Source organism: Tenrec ecaudatus, chromosome 4, assembly GCF_050624435.1.
Source record: "Tenrec ecaudatus isolate mTenEca1 chromosome 4, mTenEca1.hap1, whole genome shotgun sequence".
Lineage (NCBI taxonomy): Eukaryota > Metazoa > Chordata > Mammalia > Afrosoricida > Tenrecidae > Tenrec > Tenrec ecaudatus.
This window is the reverse complement of record NC_134533.1, coordinates 1266375-1279779: the sequence shown is the minus strand read 5'-3', so window position 1 is coordinate 1279779 and position 13405 is coordinate 1266375. Positions and strand designations below refer to the sequence as shown.

Sequence of the window (13405 nt, the reverse complement as noted above, 5' to 3'; positions counted from 1 at the left end):
AACACCACGAGTTAAGGGTACAGGAGGACAAAAGCCTGGCTGCAAGGGGCTTCAGAGAGAATACCAAACCAAACTCATTGGCGCGGAGTGGATGCCGGCCCATGGCAGCGCAGAGCCCACGCTGTGGGAAGCCTCGCGTATCTCTCACAGAGCAGCTGGTGGTTTTGAACTGATGACCTTGTGGTTAGCGGCCGGATGCATAACCGCTATGCCACCTTTCACGAAGAAAGGAGAGAGAGGAAGCCAGAGGAGAGTCCATCTGTTACGAAATCGGAGACCTAGAACAGCGGCCCCAGGCTCGCGGGGACACCTTCCCTCGCTGGTCCCCGGGCCAAGTCCCACGGCCGGGCTCCGTTCTCTCCTGACCTTCCACGCCAGCCGTGTGGTGCCATCGGCCGCACTGCCCTCAGGCCCGTGTGCCGGGGAGCTCTCTCCTCCACGGGGCCCGTGGTCTCCGTCGCGCGCCGGCGTGGCGTCCTTCCTCTCGGGCTCCCGCCTCAGTGGTGGCCTCAGGGCCGCCAGCTCTCGGGGACCTGGCTCTGCCCTCGGCCGCCAGGCCTCGGGGGCGCCCCGCGTGGGCCCCACTCGTCACGCGTCGTGTCTGCAGGCGCTCCGCAGCCTTTCCCGTCCGAGCGGACCGGGCGGGCCACAGGCGGCGGGGCGAGTCCTGGGCTCGGAGCTGAAGGCACTGAGGAACCCCTGCGGCTCCCGCGTAACGCTGCGTCCGGGCATGCGCAGAACCGCACACAGGAAGCCATTTTGCGGGCCGCCGGGGTCCAGGAGAGAGTCACTGCGCATGCGCCCAGCGAAGCCCTGCGTGCCCAGGGCGGGGAGCGCCCCACCGCGGGGAGCCGGACGGGGCGGGGCCTGGGGCGCGCCTGCGCAGTGGGGGGAAGCTAGCGCCTGCGCGCAGCGCGCGGGGGCGGGCCCGCCGTCAGCTGACTGCAGCGGCGGCGGCGGCAGCGGCAGCGGCGGCGGCGGTTTCGCGGTGACAACTGTCGGCGTCGCAGCCTCGGTCGGAGGCGGAAGAACTATCCCAGCGGGTCCGCTGTGGGGTCGGAGAGGCGCGGAGCTGCCCGTAGCGCCATGGCGACCACAGTCAGCACGCAGCGCGGCCCGGTGAGGTCTCCCGGCGGGGCGGGGGCGGGGGCGCGGGCTCTCCTCAGCCGAGGCAGCGGCGTCGCCGCGGGACCTCGCCCTCCGGGGACTATCGCCCGCCTGGAACGCGGGTGGCCGCGTCCGAGGGGTAGCGGGACGAGGCCGGCTGGAGCCTCGGCGTCCGCCGGGGGCGAAAGGACCGGACCCATGAGTCCGCGGCAGGCTGGCAGGCGCCCTCAGCACCCGTGGCCCGGCTGCGGGGAAGCGTCGAGGGAAGGCCTGCCGGCGGAGAGGGCCCACCCGGTCCTCCCAGCCACGCCGAGGGAGGAGTCCTGGTTACCAGCCCCTGGCTGCCGCGGTTTTCTCAACCCCACTGCCAGCGACCCCGTAGGACGGGCTAGAACTGCCCCCGTGGGTTTCCCAGACGGACGCTCTTCCCAGGAGGAGAAAGCCTCGCCCTTCGCCTGTGGAGCGGCTGTTGGCTTTGAACTGCGGACCTTAGTGGTTAGCAGCCCAGTGCCCCCCACTCTTGGCAGCGGGGCTCCATCGTTTGCAAACCCGAGGGTGGAAACGAAGAATTTGTAAGTTCCCGCTGGCTTGGCTTGGTGTGACAGCGGCCATCCATGGCTCACCATTCTGGGTGAGGCCCAGTTCTGTACTGGATAGGTTGGCACAGCCACCGGAAGTTTCTAGCCAACAGTGGCACGCACTGTGCCTTCGGTTCCTGTGCTTTGAAGTGGCGGGCCTGGGGTCACACTGCTAGCCCCCCCCCCTCTCGAGACCTAGTACCGAGTTGGGGCTGAGGCACCCTCCCTGAGCCCGGATGTCATGGCTCCTCACCCTCAAGGGTGCATTCTTTACCCATCGTTTTTCTGAAGTTTAAAGGAAGCACTAGGTGTGGGTGAGTTTGAAGGGCTGCTTTGGGTTTTGAGACTTTTCGGAGCGGAAACATGAACTGACAGGCGTCCTCTCAGAATCAGTCTCTCAAGTCCGGCACACAGTGGTTGAGCAAGGGCTGATTCCTGGCCCTGTCACTTCTTGCTTGGCTCGAACACCTGTGACGTGTTCTCAGCCTCCTGAGGACTTCCTTCCTACACTGTAGCCTGCTTATGGCGGGGTGCTGGGGACTCTCTCATTGTGTAATCTCAGGACTGAGTTCCCTCCTCTGGAGCCTTAGTGCCCTGAGGCCCAGCCCGTCCAGGTATAGTGCCTATCTCCGTGCCTTGCGTAAGTTGGGTGTCCCAAGGTCAGTCATGCTGTCGCTGAGGTGATTAGAAGGGTCCTGAAGCCCTGTGACCACCTAAAACCGAGATGCGATGTGCTTTGTAATGAGGAACTGGGGGCCTCACAGAGGTTTGGGATGTTTCTTATGACATTTGTATCTGACGTCTCTCCATTGCATCCGGGGCTAGTGTGTCTGTAGGTAACACGTCTGCATAGATTGGTGTTTGTGTATTTGTGCATGGACTAGTTGTATCTGTGTCAGAGGTCACATGGACTGATGTCCATGTGCTGGTGCCCAGTGTTTAGATGAGAACTCGCTCTGTGGGTGGGGGCGGACCCTCCGGTGGGCCCTCCCTGAGCTGGACACTTGGTCTTCCTGGAGCCATTGTGTGGCCCTGGAAGGTGCCCCCCTCAGAGGCTGGGAGCTTGTCGTACCACTGCCGTGACTCACTGATAATCTCTTCAGCCAGTGCTGTTACTCACACTGTGCAGGGGCTGGGCAGGAAGCGGGGAGAACCAACCACCAAACGTAGTTTGTGCCATTGTGCTGTCTAGTGTGGCACAGGGACAAGGCAGTGGACCCCGAGGCACACAGGACAGTTGCCAGTGACCGTTGCCGTTGAGTTATTGGCTTAACCCTAACCTCAGGATCCGGGGCCTAACCGGGGCTGGAGCTGGAGGGAGGGCTCTTCTTGGGGCCCTCACGCCTATAACCCGAGACTTGGAGAAGGACCAGGAGTTGTTGGGTGGGCAGGAGAGGGGAGAGTCAGCCCCCAAACTGAGAGGTAACCCCAGTGGAGCTGCAAGACTGGGAGGATTAAGTGCAGGATCCCCAAGGGTCTTCATGGGTGTGGGTACTTGAATGTCTGCACAGGACATACGGACAGGCATGACCATGACCAGGCAGACCCAGCAATGTCTGTGTTGCAGATGGCGACGACCTTTGGAATTGCCAGGCAAGGGACAGCTGATCTGGGCTGCCCTGAGTTTTAGCTGGTCACCACAGTGTTCTTTTGTTGACAGGGTTGTTGTTGTTTTTTATTATTTTCTTTGGTGCTTCCCTTCCCAGTGTGCACCCACCCACTGGCCCTCGTCACGTAGAGTTGCCTGGCTCTGACCCCTCTGTAGGAACCGACATTTGGAAGGGCCTCTGGGCCATTGTTGAGTCCAGCGGAATAACTCTCACAAGGGTTCACTGACCTGGGCATTATGGAATTCTTGTTTTCCTGTCAAAGGCTTGGTGTTGCGGAGCTGTCAGGGACAGCCGTGAGGACTGCTGCGAGAGCTGGTGCTGGGAAAGGTGGCGTTTGCAAAGTGCTTACTTAGTAGGTGTTGGGAGCATGGCGCCCTGTAAGGTACCACTGGGTGGTAAGTGCCACATTCTGTGCATACATCTGATAGGGCCCACTGGACAGGCCTTAGGCTGCCAGGGAGGGCTCCTCAGCCAGAGAGCCTGGCTCTGCTGTTTGCCCGCTGTGCCCCCAGCACGGAGGACTCCCCTCAAGGCCCCCGGAGGCTGGGGAGGCGGACATTGTGGAGGAGCTCTGTTTCTTCTCCCAGTGGAGCTGTTGCGTTTTCTGTTGCTGCCATTCTTCAGGGAGGTGCCGGCGTGTTCTGGCTCAAGTCTGCTGTCGTGAACAGCCATGTTCCCGGCTGGTCTCCTCCCCTCTGAGCATTCTAGTAGTTTCGTATCATCGGCCCTCTCTCAAGGGTTCTGCCCAGTCCAGAGTGGTGAGTGGCTGTGTGACCATTGGAAAGCAACCAAGGGTTTCTGACTGGTGTGTGTGTGTGTGTGTGTGTGTGTGTGTGTGTGTGTGTGTGTGTGTGTGTGTGTGTGTGTTGCTGCCTGTGAGACGCTGCTGTTGGCATTAACTGGCAGATTCTTCCCTGGGAGTGAGGGGACCTAAGGGAAGGAATTTGGCTGGGGGGCTTCTGCCCTGGACCCATAGTCACCAGCAGCAAGAGTGTTCACAAACAGTAGGCATCCTTTCTCAGGGAGAGCAGGATGGCCAGATCCCAGTGGTGTCTTGGTTTTGGGGGAGCATCCTGTTGAGATCTGCCATCTTGGGGGCCCCCGGGAGCAGTTCTGCTCAGCCCTCTAAGGCCAGTGTGAGTTGGAAGCGACTTGATGGCAGTGGGGTTGCACCATCTGGCTGCCTTGAACCCTGGTCTGGTCTTTCCCGTTCTCCAGTTCTTTGTTTACAGGGAGAGAGAGAGGAGGCTGGAGCGGAGGCTCTGGGCCCCCGCCTGGTCCTGAGCTGCTTTGTGTGATGGGTTTCTCTTCCAGGTACAGAAAACATTCTGAGGTCCCCTAAACCAGGCAGGCTGTCCCAGACAGGGAGCAAGATCCCAGGTCTCCCTGGAACCATGTTTCCAGCTCTCTGTCACTTCCCAACTCCAAGGAGCCGCTCCTAGTCCCTGTCTCCCACATAAGGACGTGGGGTCTCTGAGCCACAGCCCAGCCTGTGAACTGACAGGGCAGGTGTGGGGATGGGGTGTTCCTTCAGATTCAGGTCCAGCATGTCTATGGTAGGGGGAGGGGGCATCCTTAAAAGGCGTGAAGATTCTAGAGGGGACCACCAGCTCCCACCTTGGTGAGTTAAACTGGTGTCAGAAGGACCCTGCCCCAGGGCAGTGCTCTCTGGGGTGGTTCCTGACTGACCAGGTGCTCATCACCTACCTGTCTGTACTGTTGCTGATCAGGAACTGCCCTGAGTGACTCCATATGGTGATCACTTGCCTACTTGTCGCAGACAAGGAGAGCTGCCCAGTCCCTGAGACGCGGTCTCCGCAGGGAAGGCAGGCCCCATGGCGCCCTTCCCCAGGAAGTCCAGTTTACACAGGCTGGGCTGTCTGGGGGTTTTCACTGGCGCTGTCTTCTAGCCAGTGGCACCCTCCACGCTTGCTTCACGTGAACTGGTCTCTGCCCTGAGACAGCCGGTCCAGTTACCTGGGGCCGGAGGGAGACTGCGCTCCTCGGTACCCAGAGTTTACAATAGCTCTTTCCCCAAAGGCAGACCTGCTACGACCTGAAGGAGAAACAGGTGTTATTTTGGCGGGGAGTCGGGGGCGGCGCAGACGTGGATGAGCCATCTGCAGACTGAGACATGAAGGAGAAACGCGTTATTTTGGGGATGGGGGGTGGTCTGCAGGCCGCTGGGAAAGCCTTTGACCTCTACCTCTTTTCTGGCACCAGTGTGGCTGCTCCAGTCTCTGCCTGGAGCCTTGGCCTGAGAGAGTCACACTGCCTTGGACTTCCATCCTCCGACCACCCATGGGTACACCAGCCTGGCATTAGCAGCTCGTGGCTGGGGTTTTAAAAAATCAAGTCTAAGTCTTTATCTTTTAACTAGAGCCTATTATACTTACCAGGGTGATGTGCATATGTGTAATATACACACAAGTGTTTAATGTTTTATTTGTCCTGTTGTCATTTTTAAAATCGTTTTATTAGGGGCGCTTACACCTCTTATCACAATCCCTACATACATCAATTGTGTAAAGCACATTTGTACATTCATTGTCCCCATCATTCTCAAAACATTTGTTCTCCACTTAAGCTCCTGGCATCAGCTCCTCACTTTCCCCTCCCTCCCCAGTCTCTCTCCTTCATGAACCCTTGATAATTTTATAAATTGTTATTTTGTCATATCTTACATTGACCGACGTCTCCCTTCACCCACTTTTCTGTTGTCCTCCCCCTAGGGAGGAGGTTATATGTAGACCCCTGTAATCGGTTAACTCAAATATTCGTGTTCTCTCCTGAGTGGGGGAATACACACTGTGTTTTCCTTCTCTTGGTGGTTACCCTACACATCTCGTCTGGAGCCTCAGGCGGGGCGGGGTCCAGTGACCCATAATGGGACCCGTTCCTGGGAGTCCAGACTGCTGCCTCAGCCCAGCACTGGTGCCTCTGTTCTCAGTGCCCTCCTGGTGGCTGTTTGTCCAGCCCTGCAAGGCTGCTCCCATGAGGGGTTGAGATCCACTCGGTCACCCTCTCCTGCTTCCCAGAACCTCAGGCCCAGTGACCTCTGCTTCAGGCTCCTGCCCTGGAGCCCCTGTGGCGGCAGAGCCTGGCAGTCTCTGTGCCCACCTCTCCTCTCCCTCCTGGAAGGCATTCCTGCTTCCTAGGACTTCCCGCTTGATGGCTCCATCCTTCCCCTTCCTTTGCCTTCCACTCTGGGAGGTCAGCTCTCCACCCTTCCTCTGTTTCTCCCCATGGGTGCTCCTTCCCTGCTCACCTGGCCTCTGTCTCTCTGTCTCTCAAGTATCCCTTTTCTGACTGAGCTTTCCTTCCGTCTCTCTCCTCTGTCTCCAGGTGCATTCTGACCAGCACCTGGTGTCACCCTGCTGCCTTTGTCCATGGAAATTTACTACACATTATTCTTCATGGTGGCCCAAACTTTGGGCCCGCTGCGCAGCCTCTGCCCCATGCCCTCCTCCATGAGTGGGGGTGATACCTTCTGAAGAGTCTTGCTTGGGGTGGGGGGTGGGGTACTGTGAACGTGCCAGCTGCCAGCTCCCGATGAACGGGTTTTGTTCGCAAACCAAAGCTTTGTCGTCTCTCCCTTTCACCCTCCACTCCAGCTGAGTCAAGGGTGCTGTGGGAGGGGCGGGGCATCTTGGCTGGAAGGCAGGGCGGTTCCTGGGCGGCTGGGTGGTTTTGTGATGGTCAGCTTGTTTGACACGTTCAGAAACCTGTCCCTGTGAGTTCTGGGGCCTGCAGCTGTGGACGGGGTGGCCCCATTCTGCCGTCACGGGATGTGGGACAATGTGCCTGCTATGCCTCCTCAGTCTGCCAGGCTGGTTCCTCTGTAGTTGGGTGGCCAATGACAACAGGCAGTGTCCCCACAAGGCTCGAATCTGCGCTCCTGAGACGACTCAGACGTGAGATGCCACCCTGGTCCAGGCCTTTTCCTGCCCCCTGGGTTCTGAGCTAAAGCCAGAGGCCTGGAACCTCAGGATGTTCCTGTGTAAGTAACAAAACGTGGGCCATTTCAGCCATGTGGGTGAGCAGGACCCACCTGAGCTGCTGCTTGAAGCTTAGCGGAACCCTCTCTCCCCATTCTGGTTCTGGTCCCCCTGGAGCTGTGTGGCCATCACTAGGGCTTCTCGAAGGTCTTCACCCCTTAGCAGGACTCCCCCCCCACACACACACACTGGTCTAGGTGCCTGTATGTTCCAGATGTCTGTGCGGGTAGGCCGCAGCCTTGTTGCTCGCCTGGCTCCGCCCTCAGCGCCTCGTCTGCAGGGCAGCCCCATCGTCGTGTGCATCAGGGCCGCTCTTCTCTGACTGCATGGGCCGCACAGGCCGTGCCAGGCTCTAGCTGAGCCTTCGCTCGCTTGCTGGGGGTAGCCCAGGAGACGGCACCTCTGCGCCAAGCAATTCCCTGGGCCCCGTGGAACCTGCCTTGGGAGATAATGCCCCAAGACCAGCCAGCCTGCAGGGCCCCTGGGACAGGACTGTGCTGCTTCTCCTGGCAACACCGGGAAACAGGCACAGGCGGCCCGACCTGGCCCTGCCTGCTCCGTGTTGCAGGGCCCAGGAGGCCTGGGTAGAGTCCCCCTGGGGCTTCTCGCCCACTAGGGCAGAGGTCACACATACACAGCAGCATGGGGGTACCATGGGGCACCCCACGTTGGGACTGTCCAAACCAGCTCTTGGGAGTCCATAGGCTGTTAACCAGCTCCCTGTGGGGGGCAGGGATGTTCTCCTGGACACGGTGGGAAGCGGCAAGGACTGCAGCCCTTCAGAAGGGTGTTGGCCAGCAGATCTGAGAGGTCTCAGCTATGTGGGTGGGTACACATGCCTGCACTGGGGGTGGCCTATGAAGCACCCTCTGGCACCAGACTGAGGCCTCTTCACTCGGCAACCACAGCTGGACCCCTAGGCATCAGGCTGGCCTTGCTGGGGACAGCACTCAGAAGTCATGGTGGCCATGGTCATTTCATCCCTGGACCACGGAGTCCATGCCAGGGCTCTGCTGGCCAGCTGCCCCCCTCCTGAGCTTCCTGGAAGGCCAGCCTGGGTCTCCTCTGCTTAAGGCAGCCAGTGGCAGTGCAGGACAGACACCAGGCACTCTAGGCCCCCTCTACAGACTACACAGCAAGTGGGGGGGGGCAGTCCCACACCTGGAGGAGGCTGAGCCCTCCTCTTCCTGAGATGAGGCCGTGGGCCAGCAGCCTCACATAGTGCCCGCCCCCCGGCAGGTGTACCTGGGAGAGCTTCCGAAGGACTTCCTGCGTGTCACACCCACACAGCAGCAGCAGCAGATCCAGCTGGACGCCCAGGCCGCGCAGCAGCTGCAGTACGGCGGGGCCCTGGGCACCGTGGGCCGCCTCAGCATCACGGTCGTGCAGGTGGGCTGGGAGGGGCTGCGGAAGAGGGGCACAGCATCACAGAGCTTGTCCTTCTGCACCCCGTTGTTGACGGGCACCCGGCCTAAGGTTGAGAAAGGAACCTGCAGACAGCCCTGGCCGTCATCCGGGCTTCTGCCAGAAGTAAACGGGACAGTTAGTGTTCAGCATCTCACAGGCCATCCCCAGGTCACACCCCGGGCAAGAGGAGGGTGGCACCGGGTCAGGCGCAGCTGGCTCACTTCAGAGCGACACCGTGTGGCTGGGGAGGTCGGGTGGCCAGGTATGAGGGCTTCTGCCACAAAGACTGTCCATCGCGCTGGGAACAGGCATCTCAGGGGGAGAGGGTCATCTCCCTCCTGGTCCAGCACGTGCCCCTTCAGCTGATGGTCTCTGCACACTCTTCTGCTTCCCACTGCTGCCTCCTCCCCCAGGGAAGCCTCCGTTCTTCCTGCACAGTACGCCACCTCCGGGCGAGTGGGGGCACTTCAGGGCACCTGTACCCAACCATGGAGGCCAGGAGGGGTTTCCCTTCCCCTTCGATGACCCTGCCTGCAGAGCCCCACCTCCTTCCTGATCACGAGTCTTTCCTCCTGGCTTTCCCAGGGGCAGTGCCCCCATCTTCCACCCGTTTCTTTTTTTCAACGGGTGAACAGCTCATGTTCATGGGCTCTGGGCAGCACTTGGTGCTGGGACAGCCCCCAGTTCCAGACTAGGGTAGGCAGAGCACCATTTGGGGACCTGACCAGACTAGCAGGCATTGCAGAAGTGCTGGGTCCGAGACAAGACTCTTGTTGGGCCGAGTCCTGCTTCCTGGTCTCTGCAGGTGGACACTCTGTCTGAGAAGCTCACACCTAGACCTCTTCTCTGGCCCCATCTCACACACCAGTCCCTCCACATGGCGCATGGTGGTGCCTCCCTGACAGGCCCCGCTATCCTTGAGCCCAGGGAAGCTGCCAGGCACTCCCGCCCTAGAAGGGCAGAGTGAGGCCAAACGTCCCCCAACTCAGTGCTGCAGGTCTGCCCCACACCCCGTATGCTCTGTCCAGGCCCCGAGCAGTGGGCATCAGAAGTCCCATCTCCCGAGGCTCATAGACCCACCCTGTGCTCACTCTGCTTCCCTTGAAGGCCAAGCTGGCCAAGAACTACGGGGTGACCCGCATGGACCCCTACTGCCGCATACGCCTGGGCTATGCCGTGTACGAGACCCCGACAGCACACAATGGCGCCAAGAACCCGCGCTGGAACAAGGTCATCCAGTGCACGGTGCCCCCAGGCGTGGACTCCTTCTACCTCGAGATCTTCGATGAGGTGAGCGCCGTGGCTGGCTCAGCGGGGGGCTGCCCCCACCCTGGTGCGTGTCCCTGTGGGGCTGGGGAAGGCAGCTTGGCCCAGTGACCAACAGGAGCTCCCTGGGGCGACAAGAGTGGCCTGTCCAGGGTGTTGGCCATGCCCTGTGACAGCCTGGTGGGGCCTGTGTGTGCACACAGCAGGCTGCCTACCGATGGTCAGGGCAGATGGCAGGATTACCCACCCAGCCCCTCATGGTCCCTGCTTCGTGGCCATCTGCATCACTGGGAGTCTGCCCAGGGGCGCGGTGGGCCTCCTGCTCTGCGCCCAGATGTTGGGGCTGACTGGGGTGCAGTAATTGGGACCATGGGAGTCAGCAAGGCAAGGTGGGGTGAGGCAGGAGCTCCCAGTGGCCTCCCCCTGCCCATGACTGGAAGACAGGTGGGGGCGAGTGGATGTGGCCTGTGAGCAGGGCTCAACAGGGCTTGCAGAGTGGCCTTCCGCAGCCTTGGGGGCTCGGTGCGGTGACGCAGAGGTGGGGTACACAGCGATACATTGCCGTCCTCCCAGAGAGCCTTCTCCATGGATGACCGCATCGCCTGGACACACGTCACCATCCCCGAGTCCCTCCGGCAAGGCCGAGTGGAAGATGAGTGGTACAGCCTCAGCGGGCGGCAGGGGGACGACAAGGAGGGCATGATCAACCTGGTCCTGTCCTACACGGTGAGGGGCATGGCGACACTGGGCGGGTTAATGGTGTGGGGAGGGGGCGGCTGTGGTAATAGGTAGACCCAGATTTACAGTTGATAGTGAGTGCAGACCATAGGCTGTTAGTCATCCACGTGGTCTGAGCCAGAACTGAGCAGAAGGGGGACTCTGGGTTCCCAGTGCCCACAGCCACATGTGGTGGGGTGAGACCAGCATGTGGCCACCTCCCCCATGACCCTGTCCCTCTGTTGCAGGCACTGCCCGCCGCCATGATGGCACCACCACAGCCCGTGGTCTTGCTGCCCACCGTGTACCAGCAGGGCGTCGGCTACGTGCCCATCACAGGTGGGCGAACCTTGCCCCCGCCCCCACATCCTAGGTGCCCCCAGGTCAGAGCACAGCCAGTGAGTGAGGTGGACTGGGTCGTAAGCATTGCCTGTGATAGTTGTTTGTGGGGACGCCCTGCTCTCTCACTTCATCTCTATGGTGTTTCAAAGCCCTCAGCCTGTGTTATCCGTCTGAGAGTTGTCGGTGGCAGGAGGAGGTGGTGGGGTGGTTAGGGCCTCACAGGTAGAACCACTGGCTTGTGCTGACGCAGTCCTCTGCCATCAGGGATGCCTGCTGTCTGCAGCCCTGGCATGGTGCCTGTGGCCATGGCCCCACCAGCTACCCCTGCCCAGCCCCGCTACACTGAGGAAGACCTGCGGGCTATCCAGGACATGTTCCCCAACATGGACACGGAGGTGATCCGCTCAGTGCTGGAGGCCCAGCGAGGCAGCAAGGATGCTGCCATCAACTCCCTGCTGCAGATGGGCGAGGAGTCCTAGGGCTGCCCCCCCCCCAAACACACACATACACACACACAGGCAGGCCCCAGAGACTGTCCATAAACCCACATGACAGCACGCGGACTGCCCCTCCTTCCTGGCTGCATGCCACCCGCCTAGTGCCCCTGGTCACTGGGTGCATGTGGGCTGTGGATGCTTGGTGACTGGGTCTAGAAGGGCGTGGGAGGGGTGCTTTTCTTCTTTGTCCTGTGCTGGGGCCAAGGGTGGGGCAGTTTCTGGCACTCGCTCGTGTTGCGCCCTGGCCAGGTTTCTGGTCCTCGCAGCCTGCTGGCCTGCGGGGACATGTGCATAGCCTTCTGATATAGGGACCAGCATTTGAGTGTCTGTCTTGGTTGGGGCAGACCTATTTCCAAACTGTAACCTGGCACTCACCCCCTTTCCTGTCTTTGGGAGACCTGGCCTCCACTCCTCCCTCTTGTCCTTTAGAACCAGGTGGTAAGCCCTGCCTGGTATCCCTTCCCTGTCTGGTCTGGCCCAGGAGTGCATGGGCGGGAGGGGCGGAACAGCAAGGGGCCTCTCTGCAGTGAGTGCCTGATGAAGAGGAAGAGACAGTAGCTGGTCAGCATGTGTCCATTAAAGGGTCTCGGCCCTGCCAGCCCACCACTGACGTCTGTGTGGCTTCTGTGCGCCGGGCCCTACACTCAGGGTGGCAGACTGGCAACTCGGGGATCCGGCCCTCTGCGCCCTTCCCCTTCCACTCCTACCCTTCCCTGCGCCTGCAGGTCAAGGTGTGAGCCCCTGCTGTTGAAAATACTTATTTTCATAAGGCTGGAGGGGCATGGGGTGGGGCCGCTTGGTCACGGGGGACAAGGGTGAGGCATACAGAGAAGCTGACATGATGGGCAGCTCCAGTAGCCATGGTGGCAGGCGGGGGACTTTGGGGACTGGCTGGTGAGTGAGAGGAAAGCGGCTTGGAGGGTGCCAGTGGGGTGGGCGGGGCAGTTCCTGTGTTCACTGGCCTGTGGGTCATCGTCGGGCCTGCTGGGCCCAGGAGCGGGCGCCATGTGGGCTTGGGCTCAATCCTCGAACCCTCTGCTGCCTCCTTCACAAACACATTGTTCCTTAGTCGGTGAAGGCTCCACTTCGTGAGGTGAGCTGCAGCGCCCCGTGTGCACGTTCTCTCCAGAGTCCCTCCCCGTGGACACCCAGCACTCCTGCCAACGCCCTCTGTCCTGCTGCATTCTCCCCCAGCCGGCGTGACACTTGATCAATTGATCGCTTTGACAGTGGGGCCACGTTGACCTGCTGCCACTGCCGCCTCACTTTGGATTGCAGACACGGCAGGAGGCTGAGTCCCCGGCCCCTCCCCAGAGGTCCCTGCGCTGGGTGAGGGGCAGAAGGAGTGGCAGCATTGGGGCAGCCCCCTGTGTGGCTGACTATCCTGGCTCAGGTCCAGACTTCTCCTGCATTGTAAACTATATTATAATTTAACAAAGACCCACATACAGAGAATTAAAGTCTTCAGGGGAAAGTTGGCCATGGTGGTTCCTGCGTGTTTGTTAACTTTGCTTGTAGTATCCACACCAGACCCTGCCATTGAGTCGATTCTGACTCAGTGGCCCTCCTGGGCTCGCTGCTGTGCTGTCCCCACAGACAGCAGCCTCACCAGCCCCACACAGGAGGCTGGTGGTGTCTCCCGGCCTGTGCTTGGGCGGCCGTGCCACCAGGCAGCCCGGGGTGAACAGGTTTGCAGCAGCACAGCCCTCTGATGAGCCAGACCTAGAAACCCAAAACTAGATCCCCAAAGTCTGGGAGGGGAGGCTGGCTGGTGGCCTTGTGGTTACAATCTTGAGGACCCCTGCCCCGCTCAGGGGCCTCGGCAGGGGCTTCAGGTGTGAGGATCCAGTCAGGTCAGGAGGTAAACAGACAGGTGGACTTCA

General features: G+C 60.5%; 1 protein-coding gene across 1 annotated transcript; it reads left to right on the top strand.

Annotated features, from left to right (window-relative positions):
- The first annotated feature begins 944 nt into the window (after positions 1-944).
- Positions 945-13000, top strand: TOLLIP (toll interacting protein). Its single transcript, XM_075545182.1, has 6 exons — positions 945-1119; positions 8533-8682; positions 9808-9990; positions 10540-10692; positions 10932-11022; positions 11290-13000. Exons 1-6 carry the CDS (start codon positions 1087-1089, stop codon positions 11502-11504), a joined length of 825 nt encoding a protein of 274 aa, XP_075401297.1. The 5' UTR covers positions 945-1086; the 3' UTR covers positions 11505-13000.
- Positions 13001-13405: the final 405 nt, after the last annotated feature.

Coding starts and splice junctions, on each gene's coding strand:
- TOLLIP (XM_075545182.1), top strand. CDS start 1,087: ATGGCGACCACAGTCAGCACGCAGCGCGGCCCG. Junction 9,991..10,539: donor ACCTCGAGATCTTCGATGAG/GTGAGCGCCGTG, acceptor CCGTCCTCCCAG/AGAGCCTTCTCCATGGATGA. Junction 11,023..11,289: donor CGGCTACGTGCCCATCACAG/GTGGGCGAACCT, acceptor CTCTGCCATCAG/GGATGCCTGCTGTCTGCAGC.